This window comes from Saimiri boliviensis, chromosome 8 (assembly GCF_048565385.1).
Source record: "Saimiri boliviensis isolate mSaiBol1 chromosome 8, mSaiBol1.pri, whole genome shotgun sequence".
NCBI classification, from domain to species: Eukaryota; Metazoa; Chordata; class Mammalia; order Primates; family Cebidae; genus Saimiri; species Saimiri boliviensis.
Genome location: NC_133456.1, coordinates 106295539 through 106318896, shown reverse-complemented (window position 1 = coordinate 106318896; position 23358 = coordinate 106295539). Strand labels below are relative to the sequence as shown.

General features: G+C 46.9%; 1 protein-coding gene across 1 annotated transcript in view; it reads right to left on the bottom strand.

Moving 5' to 3' along the window:
• The window catches only part of FAM171A1 (family with sequence similarity 171 member A1), a 150598-nt gene extending 149821 nt beyond the window's left edge, over nt 1–777 (bottom strand). The window contains exon 1 of the mRNA XM_039478731.2: nt 459–777. Within this exon, the coding sequence (XP_039334665.1) occupies nt 459–555 (97 nt within the window). The 5' untranslated portion in view covers nt 556–777. The remainder of the gene's footprint in view (nt 1–458) is intronic.
• Between the last annotated feature and the right edge of the window lie 22581 nt (nt 778–23358).

Here is a 23358-nt window from a genome sequence, read left to right as displayed (position 1 = left end):
GGGCCCAGCGCAGCCCCAGAGCTGGGGCTTCTAGGACCCGAGCCCGGCGCAGGGAGCGCGGAGCGGGAAGCGGGATCGGGCGGCGCGCCCTGGGCGGCCCCTGTGTCCGCAGCGGCAGCAGAGACAGAGCCGCGTGTCCGAGGCGCAGCATAAAGGGGACCCCCGGCGCATCCAGACGAGCCCCCGCCGCAGCGGCGACAGCAGTTGGAGCCACCCGCTCCCCCGCCCACCCCGGCCCCCGGTCCCAGGAGCCTCCTCCCGGGTCACCCCGCGCCCCCGGCCCGCGCCGCCCCTCGGGAGCGCGATGCGGGGGCTGCAGGCCCAGAGGCTCCCGCTGCGGCTCGGGCTGCGCCGCCACCACGCGGCCCGGGACCCTCCCGCCGCCGCCGCCGCCGCCGCCGCCTCCGCGCCAGGCCCGGCGCGACACAAAGCCCCCGGCCCCGCCGCCGCCCACCGACCTTGCGCTCCGGCGCCGGGCTCCCGCAGCGTCTTGGTCACCGCCTTCCAGACGTGGCAGCCCAGCAGGCACAGCAGCAGCGCCGTGGACCTGCTCATCTCCGCCGCGGGGCCGGCGGCGGCTCGGGCTCGCCGAGAGCGGGCCGGGCGGCGGCGCGTCACGGGCGGCCGGGCGCCGCGCCCCCCTCCATGTCGCTGGCTCCGCGCGCCGGGCCCGCCGCCCGATTGGCCCGGCCCCGCCGCCCCGGCCGCTCCCTCCCGCGCCCCGCGCCGGGTTTCCCCGAAGAGCCGCGGCGCAGGCTGCGACTCCGCCAGCTCCTTAACCCTTTCCTGCCCCGCCCGCCGCCGCCGTCCGGGCTCAGGCCTCGGGCCCGTGGTGCCACCTGGCGGCAGCCGCGCTAAGGGACGAGGGAGCCCCCTCCCGGCGCCCCTGGCTCGCGCCCCTCGCCGTCCCCCGGCGACACGGCCCTGGTCTGCCCCATCCCCGCAGCCCCGCAGAAGGAGCCAGACCTGCCTCTCAGGGCGGAGGCCTTCCCATCACACCAGGTCACCCGAGCGGCGGCAGAGACATCCTGTCTGGGTGTGACCCCCCCGGGTGCCATCTGAATCGAGCTGTGTCCCCCAACGTAGATTTGACACCCAGCGTTAAAGATCCTCCAGAGCACTGCCTAAGCCAGCATAGCCTTCAGTGCCTACGTGTTAGCGGGTGGACAGCTTCAGGTGGAGTGGTGCTTGGGTAGTCCTAGGGATTAGGGTGGGGAGGAAATCCACATCTTTTCAGGCCCTAGGTGCCTTAAAAATGTTGGTCCTACTAAAGAAAAAAGAGTATTCCGTGACACAAGTTAAAGCACAGCAAAGAAGACCCTCGGTGGAACCATCGAAATAGGTGTAGGGCCTACCATGAGATTTTGCAGTGGGGGAGAAAGATTGGGCTCAGTTCTGAATCCAGCAGAAGCAGGTGGGGATTTATAACCGAGGACCAGGGTGGGAGGTGGGAAATGAAAAATTACTAAGAGGAAACATCAGGGGGAAGGGGGATTCCAACAGGATTCTTGAAGATCAGACATCCCCTGGCAGGGCCGGGCCGGGATGATCAGATGGGGAAGCTGATCAGATACACACGGTCGGGGGTTCTTGGTAAACTGACTTAGCAGGGTTCTTCCTGAAAGTAGATTTTACAAGGAAGTGCACAGCTGGGCCTAGAAGAAGGTTCAGGAGCCTGACGGTATTTCCGTCAAGCAGGGACTCTGTCCATCTTCACAATACAAGATCTAAGAAGTAGGTATCATTATCCCCATTTACAGATGAGGAAAGAGGCTAAGGAGGGCTATGGAATTTGTCCAAAAGTGCACACCTGGTCAGTGGCAGAGCCAAGATTCTAATAAAACAATCTGACCCCAAAGTTGGAACTCTTCACAAAAACCTCCAGACTTTGCTGGGTGTGGTGGCTCCCGCCTGCATCCCAACACTTTGGGAGGCTGAGGTGGGTGGATGGCCTGAGTTCAGGAGTTCGAGACCAGCTAGAGCAACATGGTGAAACCCCATCTCTACCAAAAATACAAAAAATTAGCCAGGCATGGTGGCCCGTGCCTGTGGTCCCAGCTTCTCAGGAGGCTTGAACTTGGGAGGGCGGAAGTTACAGTGAGCCAAGATCCTGCCACTGTACTCCAGAATGGATGACAGACTGAGACTCCCATCTCAAAAGAAAACAAACAAAAACACACACAAAACAAACCTTTAGGCTTTCCTTGAGCCTAGAGACCCCCTCCAGGCCCAACATCAACTTTTTTTTTTTTTTTTTTTTTTTTTTTTGAGACAGAGTCTCACTCTGTCGCCCAGGCTGGAGTGCAATGGTGTGATCTCTGCTCACTGCAACCTCTGCCTCCTGGGTTCAAGTGATTCTCCTGCCTCAGTCTCCCGAGTAGCTGAGATTACAGGTGCGTGCCACCACGCCTGGCTAATTTTTGTATTTTTAGTAGAGACAGGGTTTTGCCACATTGGTCAGGTTGGTCTTGAACTTCTGACCTCATGATCCACCCGCCTCAGCCTCCCAAAGTGCTAGAATTACAGGCATGAGCCACCGCGCCTGAACCAACTTTTCTTTCTCTCAACCCCTCCTGTCTGTATAACTTCCACACAACCTTCACGTCCACCTGCCCCTCTCCACTTTCTCGTCCAACTAGCACTGCAGTGACCTTCCGACCTCCACTGGGGACCCAGGAAAATCCACCTCAGACCCATCATCCACCCAGCACTGCTTCTGGAACACCAGGCCCAGAAGGAGGGTTATTACTGTAATTTTATTAATTGAACATTAAGACGTGGCAGGCACCATACCAAAAAAACAATGAAGGATGGCACTTGCCCAGTTGGCTTATAAAAGACAAATGACTGTGAGACAGGAGAAAAGCTAGGATGTGCAGAAGCCCAATTGGGCTGTACGGTGAGCCTCAGGACCAATGCTGCGATGTGTGCAAACTGTGCATCTGTGCAGGGAGGCAGGGAGGAGGCAGGAAGAACCCCATCATTAGGGACTGCCGGACTCCCTCCTTCTTCTGACTCCTGCATCAAAGACTTGCCATGGTTCCAGGGGCCACCTGGGAGTCGGAGGAAAGAAACAAATGGGATGACACTCTAGCTTAGCCCACATGTCTGGCTTGGATACTGGCCTGTAGGGACACAGAGAGTCTATGCCAGCAAGATGGCTGGGTCAAGGATGGCCTCATGGAGTGGAGTGGTCTTGAAGTTTTAAAGCCATTTTCTTGGTGGGGGCGGGTAGAGGGCTGTTTCTAAGAGAAGTAGTATGAAAGTCAAACAGAGCTGACACTTCTGATTTCACGTCCATAAGGAAGTGCCTTTGACACAAATGTTGGTTATAAGAGGCAAGATAGTTTGAGCAAAATAACAATCCTAACAGTCATAATCAAGAACCAGGTTGAGGCCAGGCGTGGCCACTTTGTGCTTTGGGGGACAGCAAATTCATTTTAATCCCAGCACTTTGGGAGGTTGAGGCAGGAGGATCACTGAGCCCGGGAGCTTGAGACAGCCTGAGCAACAAAGTGAAATCCTTGCTCTGAAAAACAAAACAAAACAAAACAAAACAAAAACAGAACATAAAAACAATAATAAATTAGCTGGGTGCAATGGCATGTGCTTGTAGTCCCAGCTTATCAAGAGGCTGAGGCAACAGGACTGCTTGAGCCCAGGAGGTTGAGGTTGCTGTGAGCTATGATTGTGCCTGTGAATAGCCACTGCACTTCTGCCTGGGTGACAGTGCGAGACCTTGTTAAAAACAGAAAGAAAAAAAGGAAAGGAAAAAGGAAAAAAAAGACAAGGAACAGGTTAATTATTAGGAGAGATAAAACTCTGAGATAGAGTGTGGTCTTCTGTGAATGCCAGCTTCAGGATCTCTCTCCTTTTTGGACCATCCGTTGTATACCTTCCTGCCGTACTGATTTATTTGCCTGTAACTCCTGCTTTTCTAAAATGTATAAACAAAACTAATTTTTAACTGCCTTGGGTGCACTTTCTCAGGATCCCTTGAGACTGTTTCTCAGGATTATGGTCACTCCTATTGGCTACTTAGAATAAACCTCTTTAAAATACCAAATAATAATAATAATAATACAGTGTGGTCTTACAAGGGAAGAAGAAAGCTAGTATTTAGGGGTTCCCAATATATAGCACTCACTGAACTGGAGTTATTTTCTCATAACAACTTACTTGGTAGGTATTATTATTGCCATTTCACAGATGAGCCAATTGAGGCTTGATGCCATTAAGCAACTTGCCCAAAATACAAAGATCTGATAACTGCAAATTCCCTCTACTGTGTTACTTCTGAGAATAAATTGCATGGAAACGATTCAAATTACCTCTAGGAGAGTCCAAATTGTTTATACAACCTGTTCTAATCCCAGGGAGGTCCGAATCTAGTGAAGAGTATGGCGCCAATGTTCGTTTCCTGGCTTTGACAGTGTACTATAGTTATATAAGATGTTACAATTGGGGGAAGCTGGAGGCAGGGGAGATGTGACCTCTCTGTACTATTTTTGCAATTTCTTATGAGTCTACAATAATTTTAAATAGAAATATTTAAAAGAGTATTTTAAAATATTCCATTTAAATAATATTTAATTCAATATTTAAAATATTTATTAAAATGTTTAAATAGAAATAGAAATATTTAAAATAGAAAAAAAATCACATTCGACACCATTTTTTTTTTTTTTTTATGAAGTCTCACTCTGTTGCCCAAGCTGGAGTACAGTGGCTTAATCTCCGCTCACTAAAACCTCCGCCTCCAGGTTAAAGCGATTCTCCTGCTGCAGCCTCCTGAGTAGCTGGGACTACAGGTGTGTACCACCATACCCAGCTAATTTTTATATTTTTAGTAGAGACAGGGTTTCACAATGTTGGCCAGGCTGGTCTCAAACTCGTGATCTTGTGATCTGCCACCTTAAACCTCCCAAAGTGCTGGGATTACAGGCGTGAGCCACCGCACCCGGCCCATTTTTCTAAGTCTTATTGTTCACTCAAAACACTGGTGTTTGTGATCTTAGTATAAACTTCCAGAACATTTCAGGGTGGAAGAAATCTTAATACACTGAATCAAGTTGGGGTTACAGTCTTAACTGTATCAAGCTTGTCCAACCTGCTTTCTTTTGTTGTCATTGTTGTTCTGTTTTGTTTTAGACTTTTAGCTGCCTAAAGCCATCATTTTTAGTTTCCATCTCCAGGGGCTTTACTGACCCAACCAAAAACAGAAATGAAGAACCCATGACTGTATTATCTCCCTTGGACACCCCTGTGAGAGCTCAGGTCTGAAAGTAGTGGTTGTTAATATCCTGTGTGTAACAATACTTCCTAGGACGAATTGGAACTTTAGGAGCAGTGTATGTACCCTCACGGCAACATGAAACTTCTCCAAATAGTTTCTTTTCTTTCTTTTTTCTTTCTTTCTTTCTTTCTCTCTTTCTCTCTCTCTTTCTTCCTTTCTTTCTTTTTCTTTTTTTTTTTGAGACAGAGTTTCGCTCTTGTTGCCCAGGCTGGAGTGCAATGGCGCGATCTCGGCTCACCGCAACCTCCGCCTCCTGGGTTCAGGCAATTCTCCTGCCTCAGCCTCCTGAGTAGCTGGGATTACAGGCACGCGCCACCATGCCCAGCTAATTTTTTGTATTTTTAGTAGAGACGGGGTTTCACCATGTTGACCAGGATGGTCTCGATCTCTTGACCTCGTGATCCACCCGCCTCGGCTGCGAAAGTGCTGGGATTACAGGCTTGAGCCACCGTGCCCGGCTCTTTCTCCTTTCTTTCTTCTCTCTCTCTCTCTCTCTCTCTTTCTTTTTTTTAGATGGAGTTTCATTCTTGTTGCCCAGCCTGGAGGGCAATGGCGTGATCTCAGCTCACTGCAATTTCTGCCTCCTGGGTCAAGTGATTCTCCTCCCTCAACCTCCAGAGTAGCTGGGATTACAGACATGCGCCACCATACCCAGCTAATTTTGTATTTTTAGTAGAGACGGGGTTTCTCCATGTTGGTGAGGCTGGTCTTAAACTCCTGACCACAGGTGATCCACCCACCTCAGCCTCCCAAAGTGCAGAGATTACAGGTGTGAGACACTGCGCCCGGCCACTAAATAGTTTCAGAAGCACCGCTCCCATGCCATTGTGCAGATGCCCTTATGAAACAGAAAGACATTAAGCAATTTGCACAGTAGATACTGCAGGCCAGTCTCAAAGCCAAAAACAGGACTGGGGCCGCATGGAATATTCTCTCATCACATGGGTATTTTCCAATTACCTGGGTGGTAAGCTGTAAGAAACACTGATTCTGCCACATTGCTCCAACAAACACACTTGCATATTATGCAGCCAGAATTACATAAGACTTAAATAATCACACTTATCTTTACTGGAATAAAAAATATGGTTTACCTTTTCTCGTGTTCCAACCATGATCATCACACACCCACTCAGTAACTAAGGGAAAAAATTGCTTGCGGGGGAGGATTTGCAGAACAATGGAAGTTAGAAGTGTTCTTTCCCTCTAGAACTTTTCCTGTTGCTCATTGTTTGACTAGAGATGAATTATGACTGTACTTATTTGAAATTGCTTAGAAGTTGCTTGGCTGTGCAGCATTTGATTTCAATTTTCCAGGCCTGTGCCAAAAAAAAAAAAAAAAAAAAAAAAAAAAAAAAGTCATGCCATATACAAAACTTTTCCTGTCTGAATTTTCCAGAGACCTTGATTTCAGAGGCTCTGTGTCAAGGTTTCTTAGCTCGGGATTATTTATTCTATTGAACTCTTCCCTGATGTTGGTCTCCTGTGGTGGATTTTTCTTTTTTTCTTTTTTTTTTTAGATGGAGTTTTGCTTTTGTTGCCCAGGCTGGAGTGCAACTCAGGTCACCGCAACCTCTGCCTCCCAAGTTCAAGCAATTTTCCTGCCTCCGCCTCCCAAGTAGCTGCAATTACTGGTATGTGCCACCATGCCCAGCTAATTTTTTATTTTTAGTATAGACTGGGTTTCTCCATGTTGGTCAGGCTGATCTCGAACTCCCAATTTCGGGTTATCTGACCACCTCAGCCTCCCAAAGTGCTGGGATTACAGGCGTGAGCCACCGTGCCCAGCCCTGTGGGGGACTTTTAATTGTCTGGGTTTGCTTGGAGAGGTATTGTTCTTCCTTCTCCCCTTTCTCCCCCCAGCCCCTCCCCCACTTCCCCTGAGTGAGAAGCTTCCAGTAAACAACAGTATTTTATGAGAATTGTACAGGTCAGGAAGTATGTCACGGCCCTTGCTACTTCTGTTTGCTGGAGCTTTTATTAAAGTTAGACAGAATGTAGCCACAGATAGAAATTGTGACAGCCCAGCATTTTTTAGAAGCCATTTGCATCTGTGTAAAAAAGAAAAAACAAACAAAAAAATAAGGTAAGAAAATTACTGTCAAGGGTCTGATGTGTCTAAGTGACCCCTAGCCTTCCTCTTCTTCATCTGTGTGATTCAGCTCCCATATTTCAATCCCTGTGACTTTCCAACAAGCTCTTTCAAAAGCATCCTTTGATTTTTCCTACAACCTCCCTTCTCTTATATGGGTTTTCAGCCAGGTGACACTTATTTTTTTTTTTTTTTTGAGATGGAGTCTCATTCTGTCATCTGTCACCCAGGCTGGAGTGCAGTGGTGTGATCATGGCTCACTGCAACCTCTGCCTCCCAGGTTCAAGAGATTCTCCTGGCTCAGCCTCCTGACTAGGTGGGACTACAGGTGTGCGCCACCACACTCTGCTAATTTTTTTTTTTTGTATTTTTAACAGAGATGGGGTTTCACCATGTTGGCCAGGCTGGTCTTGAATGCCTGACCTCAAGTGATCTGCCCTTCTGGGCCTCCCAAAGTGCTGGGATTACAGGCGTGAGCCACTGTACGCAGTCCAGGAGAGGCATCTTATTCAGGAAACAATTCTGAGTCATTTGGGAGATGCTGGGAGTGTACATCAGCCTGCAGGATTGAATTTCCAATTACGTCATTTGGTCCTGTGATTTCGGATCCCCTGTCTTAAGAGTTCAAATTTTTGTGTCCCCTAATAACTCAAAAGAGTCTGGGACACATCCCAGGCACTCAATCAATAAGTTTGGCTTTTGGAAAGAGTATTCAGAGGCTAGTGGCTAATGGAGAATTGAGCTGCTCAGCACTTCATTTCAAGCCAATATGCTCTTTTGGCCAGCCTGTTCCATTAGAGCAAGCAGAAGTTTCCAGCTCTATTCTTTGCTGACCCATAGAATTTTTAAAATTTATTTTATTTATTTATTTATTTTGAGATGGCGTCTTGTTCTGTTGCCCAGGCTGGAGTGCAGTGGCACAATCTCGGCTCACTGCACCTCCATCTTCTGGGCTCAAGCAATTCTCCTGCCTCGCTGGGATTACAGGCACGTGCCACCATGGCTGCCTAATTTTTTGTGTTTTCAGTAGAGACAGGGTTTCACCATGTTGGTCAGGCTGGCCTCAAACTCCTGACCTCAAGTGATGCACACGCTTCGCCTTCCAAAGTGCTGAGATTACAGGTGTGAGCCACCATGCCCTGCCAGTTAACCCATTGAATTTACTGTCATATAGACAAAAAGTGCAGGCAAGACAGTGGGCTTCCACGTTCTTGGTGGAAGATGTGTATCTGTGACTATTACGTCTGCCTTCAGAAAAGCAGAAGGGACATGAAGCAAGGCAGAGAATAGATAGTTGGGGTTTTTTTTTCCATAGAAAACTTAAAAGAATCGGGGAAACGAGAGGAAGATAATGGAGAAAAAGGAGAACGTAATTAGCATCAGTTGAACTTCTGTTGTGTGGCTGACTCTGCACCTGGACCAGGGGGAACGTTTCAGAAATTCCATGAATCTTCCATCAATTTTCAAGTTCAATCTTTGAATGATACTTTCTTACTCTTTTCTTTTCCTTTCTCTTCATTTCTTCCCTGTTTAATTTTAATGCTTTTGATTCAAAGCTGCCTAGTGTCAGAAACTTTCTCTTAATACCCTAGTCCTGTTTAATTACCAAACAAAGAAAATCCTTCTTTAGAGTCCCCATAAAAATGGAAACGTGGGTGAAGAGGTGATTTTTCTGGGCAAATTATACAATAGGTTTAGATGCATTTACTTTGCATACACATGGGCCTAGGAGAGCCATTTGTGTATAAAATGAGCCTTAACCAGGAATGCTTTGGCTACTGTCATTTTCTTCTAGCTTTGCCCAGCCCTGTCTCCCCCTTTTTGAGACAGGGTCTCACCCTGTCACCCAGACTGAAGTGCAGTGGCATAATCATATCTCACTATAACCTCAAACTCCTGGGCTCAAGTGATCCTCCCACTTCAGCCTCCCAAGTAACTGGGACTATAGGTGTGTGCCACCATGCCTGGCTAATTTAAAAAAAAAAAAACTGTATAGAATGGGAATGTTGCTACTATGCCCAGGCCAGCCTTGCAGCCTGGGCAGTCTTGTGGCCACAGGCAGTCCTCCTTCCTTGGCCTCCCAAAACGCTGGGATTAGAGGTGTAAACTACCAGACCTGGCCTACTATTTTTTTCTTTAGTCTAAGACTTTAGTGGATAAGAGGAACTTTATTGGCACATATTTTAAAGTTTCATAAAAATTTCAGTTATTATTTTATGATTGTATTCTTCTATTAATAAAATCTTTAGAAACTAAGCCAAAAAGGAGACAGAACAAAAAAAGTCATAAAAATTGGCCCAGACTTCCTACTTTCCGTTTTGGGAAGCACGAGTTGAAAACCAATAGTATTCCTCAAAAAAGAAAGAGGAGGGAATCAGTCCCTCATAATCCTTGAAAGGTCTGTGTGTGTGTGTGTGTGTGTGTGTGTGTGTGTGTGTGTGTGTGTGTTTAGACAGAGTCTCGCTCTGTCCCCCAGGCTGGAATGCAGTGGCACCATCTTGGCTCACAGCAACTTCCACCTCCCAGGTTCAAGTGATTCTCCTCCTTCAGTCTCCCCAGTAGATAGGACTACAGGCACATGCTACCACGCCTGGCTAATTTTTATATTTTTTAGTAGAAACAGGGTTTCACCATATTGGCCAGGCTGGTCTTGAACTCCTGACCTCATGATCCCACCCAGCCTCCCAAAGTGCTGGGATTACAGGCATGAGCCACTTCACCTGACAAAAGTTCTGGTTTTATGTACGAATTTGAGTCCTTGGTTTTACAAATGGATTTTCTGTCTTGAATGTTTTTAAGTCAGTGGCATTTCTCATTTAATGTTATAAATGCTGGTTGTTAACCCCTCTGCCCAGTGAATGTAGCGCAAATAGTTCCCATCTAAATATACGTGAAGCCTTTTTAGTCTTGGGATGAGCAGAGGTCCTTCATGTGGGGAGCTGCAGTTCCTGGAAACTGCAGATCTTCTATTGATTTGGAAGCAAAGATGTAAGTAGTATCTTTTTTTTTTTTTAGATGGGATCTTACTATGTTGCCCAGGTTGGGGTATGGTGGTGCAATCACAGCTCACCGCAGCCTTGAACTCCTGGGCTCCCAACGATTCTCCCACCTTAGCCTCTGCAGTTGCTGGGATTACTCCACCATGCCTGGCTAATATTTTTTATTTATTTATTTTTTTGTAGAGTTGGGTCTTACTACATTGTCTGGGCTGGTCTCAAACTCTTAGGCTCAACTGATCCTCCTGCCTCAGCCTTCCAAAGTTCTGGGATGACAGACGTGAGCCACCATACCTGGCTAGTACATTTTAAACTTAATCATCACAGTCTGAAAGAGCTTTTGCTTTTTCTGAACATAGGTTAACACCTCCATCAGTAAGGTCTTGAGTGAAGGAAAGAGAAACCTCTCTAGCTTCTCTACAGGAAATTAGGTGCTTACAAAATCTGTGAAGGGGATAGAGCACAGGGTCTAGGAAAACCTTCCAGAACAGCCTCCTCCTGGGCTCCTGGGGTGCTGCTTCCATGCCCCATTCAGAAAGTTTGGACAGCTGGGCTGCTTCAGATGTCCCCTCTCCTCCCCTCCCCTTCCTTTCCTTTTTTGAGACCGAGTCTTGCTCTGTCACCCAGATTGGAGTGCAGTGGTGTGATCTTGGCTCACTGCAGCCTCTGCCTCCCGATTCAAGTGATTCTCCTGCTTCAGCTTCCTGAGTAGCTGGGACTACAGGCATACACCACCATGCCTGGCTAATTTTTTGACATTTCTAGTAGAAGTGGGGTTTCACCACTTTTCCCAAGCTGGTCTCGAACTCCCAGCCTCAAGCAATCCACCCATCTTGGCCTCCCAAAGTTCTGGGATTACTGGCGTGAGCCATGGTACCCGGCCTGCAGAGGTTTCATTTAGGAACCTGCACCCTTGCTGAGGGCAGGGATCAGGAAGCCAGGCTCCTGCCACCCTTCCTGCCAGCGACTAGACACAAGGAAGCTACCTCTGTGGCCCAGTACATCCTGCAGCCTTGTCTCTCGTTTGCTTTCCGTATCTCTACTGAGAGCATCCACTTGGCAGAACCCGACTACCATCCAGAAGCCCAGCTGCGAGGAAGTCTGGACAAGTCATTAAAAAGGGGGGAAAAATCCAGCATCTGGAGCATAAGATGGCACAGGGAAGAAGCAGGCACTGATTCTGAATGCCAGCTCAGACCACCCCAGAGCCTCAGAGGCTAGTGGATGCATGTTGCATCTTGTCTATCACCCCAGTTCTGGGTACCAGGATAACAACAAATACCCAGTGACCCTGTTATGATGGCTCTAATGTCCCTCTCCCTCTTCCTCCCCTTTCCTTTTTTCTTTCTCTTTTTCTATTTATTTATTTATTTATTTTTGATACAGAATCTTACTCTTATTGCCCAGGCTGGAGTGCAATAACATAATCTCGACTCACTGAAACCTCTGCCTCCTGGGTTCAAGTGATTCTCTTGCCTCAGCCTCCCAAGTAGCTGGGATTACAGGCATGTACCACCACACCCAGCTAATTTTTGTATTTTTAGTAGAGATGGGGTTTCATCATGTTGGCCAGGATGGTCTCGAACTCCTGACCTCAGATAATCCTCCTATCTTGGCATCCCAAAGTGCTGGGATTACAGGTGTGAGCCACTGTGCCCAGCCTTTCCTGCATTTCTGAACATGAAAAGCAATGATAGGAATCATTTAATCCCAGAATGCTAGAACTCAAAAGAATTTGAAAGAACTGGTCCATCCCCACCATTTCTCAGATAAGAAAGTAGAAAATTAGAGCAGGATGATAGAGCAGCTAAAGATCCCTCAGCTAGTATGGATGATACAGGCTACCTTTGCAGAAGGGAGGAACATACTCTTTTAGCATGTGCCCTAGAAGAAGTATCTCAGACCCAACAATAAGGGTGTGGTCTGGCACTCAGAGTCCTCTTGGGCCCTTGTATATAGGGGTAGGGATATGTATGAGTCCAGTGTTCCTTCAGAGCTTTAGTTTCATCATGTCACTTTTGTAAAAGTTGGGAAGCGGGGTTAAGAGGATCACTTGAGCCCAGGAGTTAGAGAACAGCCTGGGAAACAATGGGAGACCTCCTCTCTACCAGAAAAACAAAAAAATTGTTTCTCTCTCTCTCTTTTTTTTTTGAGATAGAGCCTCGCTCTGTCACCCAGGCTGGAGTACAGTGGCACAATCTTGGCTCACTGCAACCTCTGCCTCCTGGGTTCAAGTAATACTCCTGCCTCAGCCTCCTGAGCAGCTGGGATTACAAGTGTGCACCACCACACCTGGCTAATTTCTGTATTTTTAGTGGAGATGAGGTTTCATCATGTTGGTCAGGCTGGTCTTGAACTGCTGACCTCATCATCTGCCTGCCTTGGTCTCTCAAAGTGCTGGGATTACAGAAAAAGTTGTTTTAGATAGCCAGGCATGATAGCTTGCACCTGTGGTCCCAGTTCTTTGGGAGGCTAAGGTGGGAGGATCCCTTCAGCCCAAGAGTTTGAGGCTGCAGTAAGCTTTGATTACGCCACTGCAATCCAGCATGGGCGACAGAGTGTGACCCTGTCTCAAAAAAAAAAAAAAAAAAGAAAGGGAGTAAAGAAAATCCTCCTGGCCATCCCACCTAAAGTAACCCTCCTCCTCCCAGTTATATGACATCATTCTGTGATCTTCCTAACAATCTCACTGTCTAAGCTGCTCTTCATTATTTGTTTGTTTATTTGGCTTTTTGCAGTCTGCTACCCGGACTTCTACTAAAATATCAGCTCCATGAGGGCAGGGCTTTTGTCTCTCTCTCAGCCATATTTCCAGCCACTAGAAAAAAATGTTTGGCACAGAGTAGATGCTCAAGAGATTCAGCCAAAGTGGAAAATCATGCACGACCTTGAAGGAATGTTTCCTTTCAGTTAGTCTACACATGCCTCTGAGCTCAAGACCAGCTTGGCAACACAGACAGACCCCATCTCTACAAGAAATACGAAAATTACCTGGGCATGGGGGTGCATGTCTGTGGTCCCAGCTACTCAGGAGGCTGAGGTGGGAGGATCACTTGAGCCTGAGAGATTGAGGTTTCACTGAGCAGAGATCGTGCCACTGCACTCCAGCCTGGGTGAGAAAGTGAGACTCTTCTAAAAAAATTAAAAAATACCTCTGCTACACTGGATTAATTAACAAATCAGCAAGTATTTCTTGTGAGTAGTGATATGGGCCCAAAGTTTAAAAAGGTAACCCAAGACCCTCTTTAGTCTGAGCTCATCCCAGAGACACCACTTCAGATAAGCAGGCAGTACATTTTGAACCCTGAATTGACCTTGAGTTTTGCCAATTCAGAAACTTTGCCGATGCCCCCCGTCTTCCTGGTCTGCCTTGCCTGTGCCTTCTTGTCCTTGAAGTCACACCTGTGCTGTGACCGCCATAACGCTCTGTGATCTATGGCAGATAAGGCTCATTCCATGCATTAACTACTTTGTACAGTTAGTATCATTACAGGTTGCCACTTGTTGGAAATAACTGCTTTATACATATAGGTTAGATCATGTATAGAGAAGATATCTAGCCAGGCCGGGCTCAGCGGCTCATGCCTGTAATCCCAGCACTTTGGGAGGCTGAGGCAGGAAGATCACAAAGTCAGGAGATCGAGACCATGCTGGCCAACATAGTGAAACCTCATCTCTATTAATAATATAAAAATTAGCTGGGCATGGTGGCATGTGCCTGTAATCCCAGCTACTCAGGAGGCTGAGGCAGGAGAATCACTTGAACCAGGGAGTCAGAGTTTGCAGTCAGCCGAGATCGAGCCACTGCACTCCTCCCTGGTGACAGAGTGAGACTCTGTCTCCAAAAAAGAAAAGAAAAAGATATCTAGCCAGATTCTAAACTGAGGTGGGGTCTACATTGCCTAAAATGCAGGCAGACTGTCTCTAATGCTCAAAAAACATAACATCTGGCAGTGCTATCTGGGAATGTTTGCATAAACTTTTGACCTCTGAAAGTACAGTATTCTTGGGTTCTGACATCAGTATCTAGCGTAAAGGTTTGTGTATGTAATAACTTTCCAAAATCTTCTTAAAAAGCAGCATCCCTCATTCATTTACAATAAACTGAAAAGAACCAGGTGCTCAATCCTGTAATTCCAGCATCTTGGGAGGCCAAGGCAGGAGAGTCCCTTGAGGTCAGGAGCTTGAGACCAGCCTAGGCAACATAGCAAGACGTGTCTCTATGAAAAATTTACAAATTAGCCAGATGTGGTGGTGTGTACCTGTGTTCCCAGCTACCCAGGAGGCTGAGGCAGGAGGATCGCTTGCACCCAGGAGTCTGAGGCTACAATAAGCTATGATCGTACCACTGCACTCCAGACTGGGCCACAGAGTGAAACTCCACTTTAAATTATAATAATAAAAATACTCTCAAAACAGTGTATCTGAAAATCTGACTTTGGGTATCTTTTACACATCGAGGTTCTTAATTCCCTACTGCCAATCTCATGAAGGGACCATCTTTCTCTCCATTTCTTGGCTTCCTCAAGATCTCAACAATGCCCTGTCCAAAGTTGACAACTTTCTTTTTTCTTTTTCTTTTTTTCAGATGGACCCTTGCTCTGCCTCCCAGGCTGGAGTACAGTGGTGTCATCTTGGCTCACTGCAACCTCCGCCTCCCGGGTTCCAGCGATTCTCCAGCCTCGGCCTCTTGAGTAGCTGGGATTACAGATGCTTGCTACCAGGGGCCTGGCTAATTTTTTTTGTATTTTTAATGAAGATGGGGTTTCACCCTGTTGGCCAGGCTTGTCTCGGACTCCTAAACTCAAGTAATTGGCCTGCCTCAGTCTCCCAAAGTGTTGAGATTACAGGAGTGAGCCACCTCGTCCGGCCCAAAGTTAACTTTCAATAATGCCACTGACATACCTATTGGCTGGTATAAGTAGATTTCATTAATAAGAAACAATTCAGACCAAATGTAAACTGTCATGTGGAAAACTAGATGTTGGTGCATGTATGATCTTATTTAGGAATAAGTCTTTCAGCTCTATTTGAAGAAAAGTATTATATAACAACAACACCTTGTCCAATTGAAAGCATTTTCCTGGCTAGGTGCGGTGGCTCACACCTGCAATCCCAGAACGTTGGGAGACAGAGATGGGCAGATCACCTGAGGTCAGGAGTTCGAGACCAGTCTCACCAACATGGAGAAACCTCGTCTCTAAAAAAAATAAAATAAAATAAATAAAAAAGTATTTTCTTTCAAATAAATATTTTTGATTCACCACTCTGTAAGACTTAGGCAATGCCTCCTTCACTCCATCTGCCTAGCCCCTCCTCCCAAGAGTCTGACCTTTCCTGGGGTGAGGGTGTTAGCAGATCTATGGGAAGTGGTCAAGGGTATATTTCCCTGAAGAGAATGGTTTGTCCTGGCAAAGATGATAGGAGAGAAAGACTTAGGGGAATGTAGTCCGAAGGCAGAGGTCCCTGAACAAGAAGGGAATGGGGTCTAAGTCAGATGGACTTATACTCCATTCTCAATATGCGCCAACCAACAGCTGACTCCCAGGAACTCGATGGGAAAACGTCAAACAGTAGCATAAAAATATATGGTTCCTGGCAGGGCATGGTGGCTCAGGCCTGTAATCCCAGCACTCTGGGAGGCTGAGGTGGGCAGATCACTTGAGGTAAGGAGTTCGAGACCAGCCTGGACAACATGGTGAAACCCTGTCTCTCCTAAAAATACAAAAACATTAGCCAGTGGAGGCTGAGGCAGGAGAATTGTTTGAACCCAAGAGGCGGGGGTTGTGGTGAGCCAAGATTGCGCCACTGCACTCCAGCCTGGGTGACAGAGCAAGACTCTGTTTCAAAAAAAAAAAGTATGATTTCTAAAGGATTATTCCTGAAACTCCTGGGTGCCAGGAATGAATGAAATTGATGCCTCCTTGACTGCAGGAAGGTGGAAATCAGTAATCTCTGAGCTCCTCTCCTCGGCCTATGAAAGTGGAGCCCCAAGTAAGACCAGGCCTGAAAGAATAGCCAGGCTTTACTTTTTTTTATTTCTTAGCAAAGTGCAGGCTGAGGGCCAGTAGGAAAGTCAGGAGGGACAAAGGCATGCGGACCACAATCTAGAGTCTTTACTGTTAATTGACTTACAAATTCATGTTTTCCTAAATAGCTTAAGTTGTCAAAACGTGAGAATGATTGTCTTCTTAACAAGGCCACAGAAAGTGAAACGTAATCTGGAATTGGTTCTTTTATAAATATTGTTACCCAAAATGTGTTATAAATTAAAGCTGGAATACAGGAGGAAAAATAAAGCATTTAATTTTCTTGTCATCCTTGAAACTTTATACGAAGCCTTGGCTAAGCATGTACCTGAATTCTAGAGCAGGTGCTTGGGAATGGCAGAATCTTGAGTGTGATTGCTACAGTGTGTCTTAACTATGGACTTCCAAATTATTGCTATTAACCTTTGCTCCCCCAAACATTCATCTCCATGCCACAGATAAATTTACGGTCTAGCTTCCCCCCCGCCCCAAAGTGTGCATAAGTATAAAGTATTTTAAAATCTGGGAGAGATGGAAATAGTACTTGGAGAGGAGAAGTTATACATGAGTCACAAACAGGCAGAAGTGGGCCCAGCCACCCAGGAGGGAGGATGGGAGAGACTTTAACCGGGTGAGTTGAATTTCAAATCTGTCTTGGAAGTTTTGGAACAAATCTGCATACGTCAGAACAAACTGGTCAACTTCTACTCCGTGGGGCACTATAGCTGTGGCTTGGGTATGGTGCACGCATATTGTTTCGCTCACACAGCATCCTATTCCGTTTTATTTGGTAATGGAACCCTTATTTTCCTGAAGGATACACCTTCGCTTTCCTCCCAACCAGGTGGTTTAGGGCTGGTGCTAAGGGTGTGCACCTGATCCAGGTCTGGCCAATTACCATGCACCCCTCTGTCTCCAGGCACATTTCAGGCGTGGGAGTAAGATTGAGTCAAAGTCAGACTCAATTCCAGAGTCTTTTTTTTTTTTTTTTTTGAAACCTTTAAGAGAGAAGCAGACTTTTTTTCCAAATGGAATTAATGAGAGGAAGGGATAAAAGCTGGGCAGGTCCTGGCAACCCTCTTGCCACCATGAGGTAAGAATATAAACCATGGACTGAAAATAGAGGAAAGCAGAAGGAGGAGATGCAGAAAGGGAGATGAGCCCCTGAATCCCGCCAGGATCTGAAGCTAGTTTTCCTTTGGATTTTCATGTCGTGAGCCAATAAACTCCTCTTTTTCCCCTTAAGTGATTTGGAATTGGGCTTTCTCTACTTACAATAGAAAGCATGTGGCTATGAGGTTGGGAGAACAGAGGTTGAGGCGCCCACAGCTTGCTAGTTCTTGATGATGCTTGCAGGATGAGGTGGCATCTGCTGAATTTCCCGTTGCCCATGGACTGTGGCTGTTATCATTGCCACAGGCAAGAAGCAGCTCCATTTATGCATAAAAGTGAAGATGTGGACAGATATCGAGTTATAACAGAACAGCCAGGTGGCGTGGCTCATGCCTGTACTCCCAGGACTTTGCGAGGCTGAGGCGGGAGGATCGCTTGAACCTCAGCGGTTTGAGACCAGTCTGGGCAACATAATGACACCTCATCTCTACAAAAAATAAAATTAGCTGGGCATGATGGCACATGCCTCTGGACTCAGCTAGTCAGGAGGCTGCGGTGGGAGGATCACTTAAGTCTAGGAAGTTGAGGCTGTACTTAGCCAAGATTGTGCAGTAAAGAACTTTCCAGAAGACTAGACTTTTTCTGTGAGGCACTTTGAGGCTATTTCCCATGTAAATAAGCTCGTGAAAGACACATGGCAGGAAAACTAGAAACGCTGAATGTGGCAGCCACTCACTTCTTTCACCCTTACTTCCCACCAGGTGAAGAAAGTCCTCAAAAGCATGAGGATTCTTGTGTATTAGACTCCACATTTTTTATTTTTTGAGTCAGGGTCTCATTCTGTCACCCAGGCTGGAGTGCAGTGGCACAATCACTGCTCACTGTCAAGTGATCCTCCTGCCTCAGCCTCCCGAGTAGCTGGGACTACAGGCATGCACCAGCATGTCCACCTAATTTTTGTATTTTTTAAAAAATAGAGACAGGGTTTCACCATTTTGCCCAGGTTGGTCTCGAACTCCTGGGCTCAAGTAATCCTCTGGCCTTGGCCTCCCAAAGTGCTAGAATTACAGGTATGAACCACTATGCCCAGCCTAGAGTCTACATTTTTACGTTGTGTAAAACTTAACCTGCTTAGCATCACTTTCTCGTTCTGCTTCTCACACATACCTATCTGTCGCAGACACCGTCAGTGACCGATCTGCCCCTTCACTCCCATCATGGGAACCTCAGTGTCTTTTGCAACCGGCTTCACAATACACTGCCACTTGTGAGCTGCTCCTGGGTCACAGAAATGAGTCTTTATTTTGTGGGGGTAAATCACAAAAGCCAGACTTAAGATGGTAAATATTCTAGACTCCAACCTTCCCTAAAAACTAGGTTTCAAATATGAATGTGAATCCTGGCCAATAAAAACAGAGATCGCCATAGAGGCGTTAATTAAACATAATAAACGGGCAGAACAGGAAGCTGCTATTTTTCCTATCTCCAAAACTTCTATTACGGGGGAAGGAAACTCTAATCTGCAAAGAGCCAGGAACACGAGGAGAATAGGAGCCTTGATAGCAAGCACTGGTGTTTGGCAGAGAAGAAAAAGCAGAGTCACATATTTAATCCTCAGTGCGGGGAGTTTCAGCCACTACCTGGTGGGAGGGGAAGGGAGTAGAAAACCGTGCTCATGCAGATCATTAGGCTACAGAGTTTATGATGTAAAATGTCAAAGTTTATGGTTATAACATGACACTGGGATTTGTGCGTAGGTGTCCCCAAGTAGCTTCTGGTGACTTGATAACACCTTTCAAAGAGCTCTGAAGACTAAAAAAAAAAAGATACATGCAGGGAAGGATATTAATGGAGAAAGAAGATGGGTGGAGGGAGGAGATGGGACTATGGATGAAGATTAGGAAGTGAAATCTTCCCAGTGTTGAAGCTGAGTTAAAGAAACTCATTAAAAAAACAAAAAGAAAACGCACTCCACCTCAAAGATTTAAATAGTCCTGGGATCTCTTTGGAATTGCTTAAAAAGACTCAGTATCAGAGTGGACAGAAGGCTGCAGTGGCTAAGGCCTACAATCTCAGCACTTTGGGAGGCTAAGGCAGGCGCTTGAGCCCAGGAGTTCGAGACCAACCTGGGCAACACAGTGAGACCCCATTTCTACAAAAAATGCTAAAATTAGCAAGGAGCGGTGGTACATGCCTGTGGTCCCAGCTACTCAGGAGGCTAAGGTGGGAGGATCTCTTGAGCCCGGGAGGTCAAGGCTGCAGGGAGGTGAGCCACTGCACTCCAGTCTGGGTGACCAGAGTAAGACTGTCTCAAAAAAGAAAAAGTAGACAGATTTCTCCATGATTTTACAAAGATCCCACGCCCTTCTCCCAAATACAGAATCTCACGAAGGTCAATATGGGCAAGACGAGTGTGAAACAAGAAGGGAATCACCTTTCCCCAAGTCTGGAAAATTCCCCACATGGCAAGGCATTTGAAGGGTGGCTGCAGGAAGACCAAGACTGCCCTCTGCTAAAAGTGAGGCTGCTGGGATGCAGGAGCAGGGCACATGTCGCCTTCCCTGGGGACAGACCTTGTGCCGCTCCCCGAAAAACTTAAGATAGCAGCTCACATCTGCTGCATTCCTCCCCCACTGAGTGCACCATCTGTCCCTTTGATAGAAGAAGAGAAGCCCAGAGAGGAAGGCAGAGAGGAACAGCCACAGACACAGCCCCACAAGGACTGCAGGGTCCCGCTTCTGAGGAATCAACCCTGGGAATATGCCTCATGCTCTGTTGGCCAATGTGAAGTGAGGAAGAGGGATAAAAACACAGTCTTTCCTGTAATTTTGAAACTTGTCTCTAACCCCTTGTGCTGAGGTCCTGAGAGCTAGAAGGCAGGCAATTATAAAGACAAGGAGGCTTAAAGAAGATCTGAAGAGAAAGGCAGAATGAGATTTTACCACTATAATACATGCTGCATTTTTTTTTTTTTTTTTTTTTGAGATGGAGTTTCGCTCTTGTTACCCAGGCTGGAGTGCAATGGCGTGATCTCGGCTCACCGCAACCTCCGCCTCCCGGGTTCAGGCAATTCTCCTGCCTCAGCCTCCTGAGTAGCTGGGATTACAGGCACATGCCACCATGCCCAGCTAATTTTTTGTATTTTTAGTAGAGACGGGGTTTCACCATGTTGACCAGGATGGTCTCGATCTCTCGACCTCGTGATCCACCCGCCTCGGCCTCCCAAAGTGCTGGGATTACAGGCTTGAGCCACCGCGCCCGGCACTTTTATTTATTGCTGCATCAGAAAGGCAGAGAGAGACTGGGCACGGTGGCTCATGCCTATAATCCCAGCACTTTGGAGGCTCACAGGGAGGATATCTTGAGCCCAAGAGTTGGAGGCTGCAGCTATGATTGTACCACTGCACTCCAGCCTGGGCAACAGAATGAGATACTATCTCTAAAAAAAAAAAAAAAAAAAAAAAAAAAAAAAAGGGTAGAAAGATGCAGGATGCAGGTTAGGCCGGGCGCGGTGGCTCACGCCTGTAATCCCAGCACTTTGGGAGGCTGAGACGGGTGGATCAAGAGGTCAGGAGATCAAGACCATTCTGGCCAATATGGTGAAACCTTGTCTCTACTAAAATATAAAAAAAAAAAAATTAGCCGGGGCCGGGCGCAGTGGCTCACGCCTGTAATCCCCGCGCTTTGGGAGGCTGAGGTGGACGGATCACGAGGTCAAGAGATCAAGACCATCCTGGTCAACATGGCGAAACCGCGTCTCTACTAAAAAATACAAAAAATCAGCTAGGCATGGTGGCGCGTGCCCGTAATCCCAGCTATTCAGGAGGCTGAGGCAGGAGAATTGCCTGAACCCAGGAGGCGGAGGTTGCAGTGAGCCGAGATCAAGCCATTGCACTCCAGCCTGGGTAACAAGAGAGAAATTCCATCTCAAAAAAAAAAAAAAAAATTAGCCAGTCGTGGTGGTGCAGTCAGGGGAATTGCTTGAGCTCTGCAGGAGGAGGCTGCAGTGAGCCGAGATGATGGCACCACTGCACTCCAGCATGGCGACAAAGCAAGACTCCATCTCTAAAGAAAAAAAAAAAAAAAGAAAGATGCAGGTTAGCTGGTGAGAATCTGACAGGAACTGCAGCCATTTAGGAGGAAAAAGAAATCTAGTGTTCTATGAACAACCAAGAAGCAGCTATATTTATTCATAAAAGTGAAGATGCAGATAGATACTGCGTTATGATGAGAGAATGGCCGGGCGCAGTGGTTCATTCCTATAATCGCAGCACTTAGGCAGGCTGAAGCGGGAGGATCACTTGAACCCATGGTTGAACCTCATCTCTAAAAAAATAAACAACATTGGCTGGGCATGGTGACATGCACCAGTAGTTTCAGCTACTTGGGAGGCTGAAACAGGAGAATCACTTGAGCCCAGGAGATTAAGGCTGCAGTGAGCTGAGATGGCACCACTGCACTTCAGCCTGGGTGACAGAGCAAGACCCAGTAGCAGAGAGACAGAGACAGAGAGAGAGAGAGAGAAAGAGAGAGAGAGAGAGAGAGAGAGAGAGACAGACAGAGAGAGAACAATAAAAGAAGAAACAAGAATAAGCAAGTTTTAGTGTTGCAGTAATTCAAATAACTATGTAAATAAAACTGAAAGAAATTTAGGTTTAAACCTTCCCCATCCAAAGCAGCACAGCGGACAAAGCAGAACTGGCTGGTATGTGAATATGTGAATTCTTCTTATTAATATTGATTGATTGATTTTTTGAGATAGAGTTTCTCTCGTTGCCCATGCTGGAGTGCAGTGGTGCAATCTCAGCTCGCTGCAACCTCTGCCTCCCAGGTTCAAGCAATTCTCCTGCCTCAGCCTACCGAATAGCTGCGATTACAGATGCCCACCACCACACCTGGCTAATTTTTTTTTTTTTTTTTTTTTTTAGTAGAGACAGGGTTTCACCGTGTTGGCCCGGCTGGTCTCAAACTTCTCACCTCAGGTGATCCACCCGCCTCGGCCTCCCCACATGATGAGATTACAGGTGTGAGCCACCACACCTGGCCTGTGGATAATTATTTTTCAAGGAAGTGATGACCACACTGAATTGGGCTGTTCTACCACTTCTAGAGGTTCTCTCTTCCCAGCTTCTTTAGAAGGACTGGAGCCAGAGGCCCTGCCTCCTTTGTATGACTTTTGTGAGGTTCCTTTCTCCTTCAGACTCACTTTCCTCATTTCTGAAAAATGGGAAGCCAGGTACCATAGCACACAGCTGTAGTCCCAGCTACCCAGGAGCCTGAGACAAGAGGATCGCTTGAGTTCAGGAATTTGGGGCTACTATGCTCCATGACTGCACCTGTGAACAGCCACTATACTCCAGCCTGGGCAACAGAGCAAGACCGCATTTCTTAAAAAAATTTTTTTAAAAATTATTTATTTTTTTGAGACAGAGTCTTGCTGTGTTGCTCAGGCTGGAGTGCAGTGGTGCCATCTCAGCTCACTGAAACCTCTGCCTCCTGGATTCAAGAGATTCTTATGCTTCAGCCTCTGGAGTAGCTGAGATTACAGGCATGTACCACCATGCCTGGCTAATTTTTTGTGTTTTTAATAGAGATGGGGTTTCACCATGTTGTTCAGGCTGGTCTTGAACTCCTGACCTCAGGTGATCCACCCGCCTCAGTCTCCCTAAGTGCTGGCATTACAGGCATGAGTCACTGTGCCCAGACTCACAGATACACTGTATATCTGCTTATGTACTATGTGTACATCTGCTTTATGCATAAAAACAGTAAGATTTTTTTGCTCCTTAAGAACTACGTTCCCCCTCTTGGAGGTAATACTGTCCCTGAGAG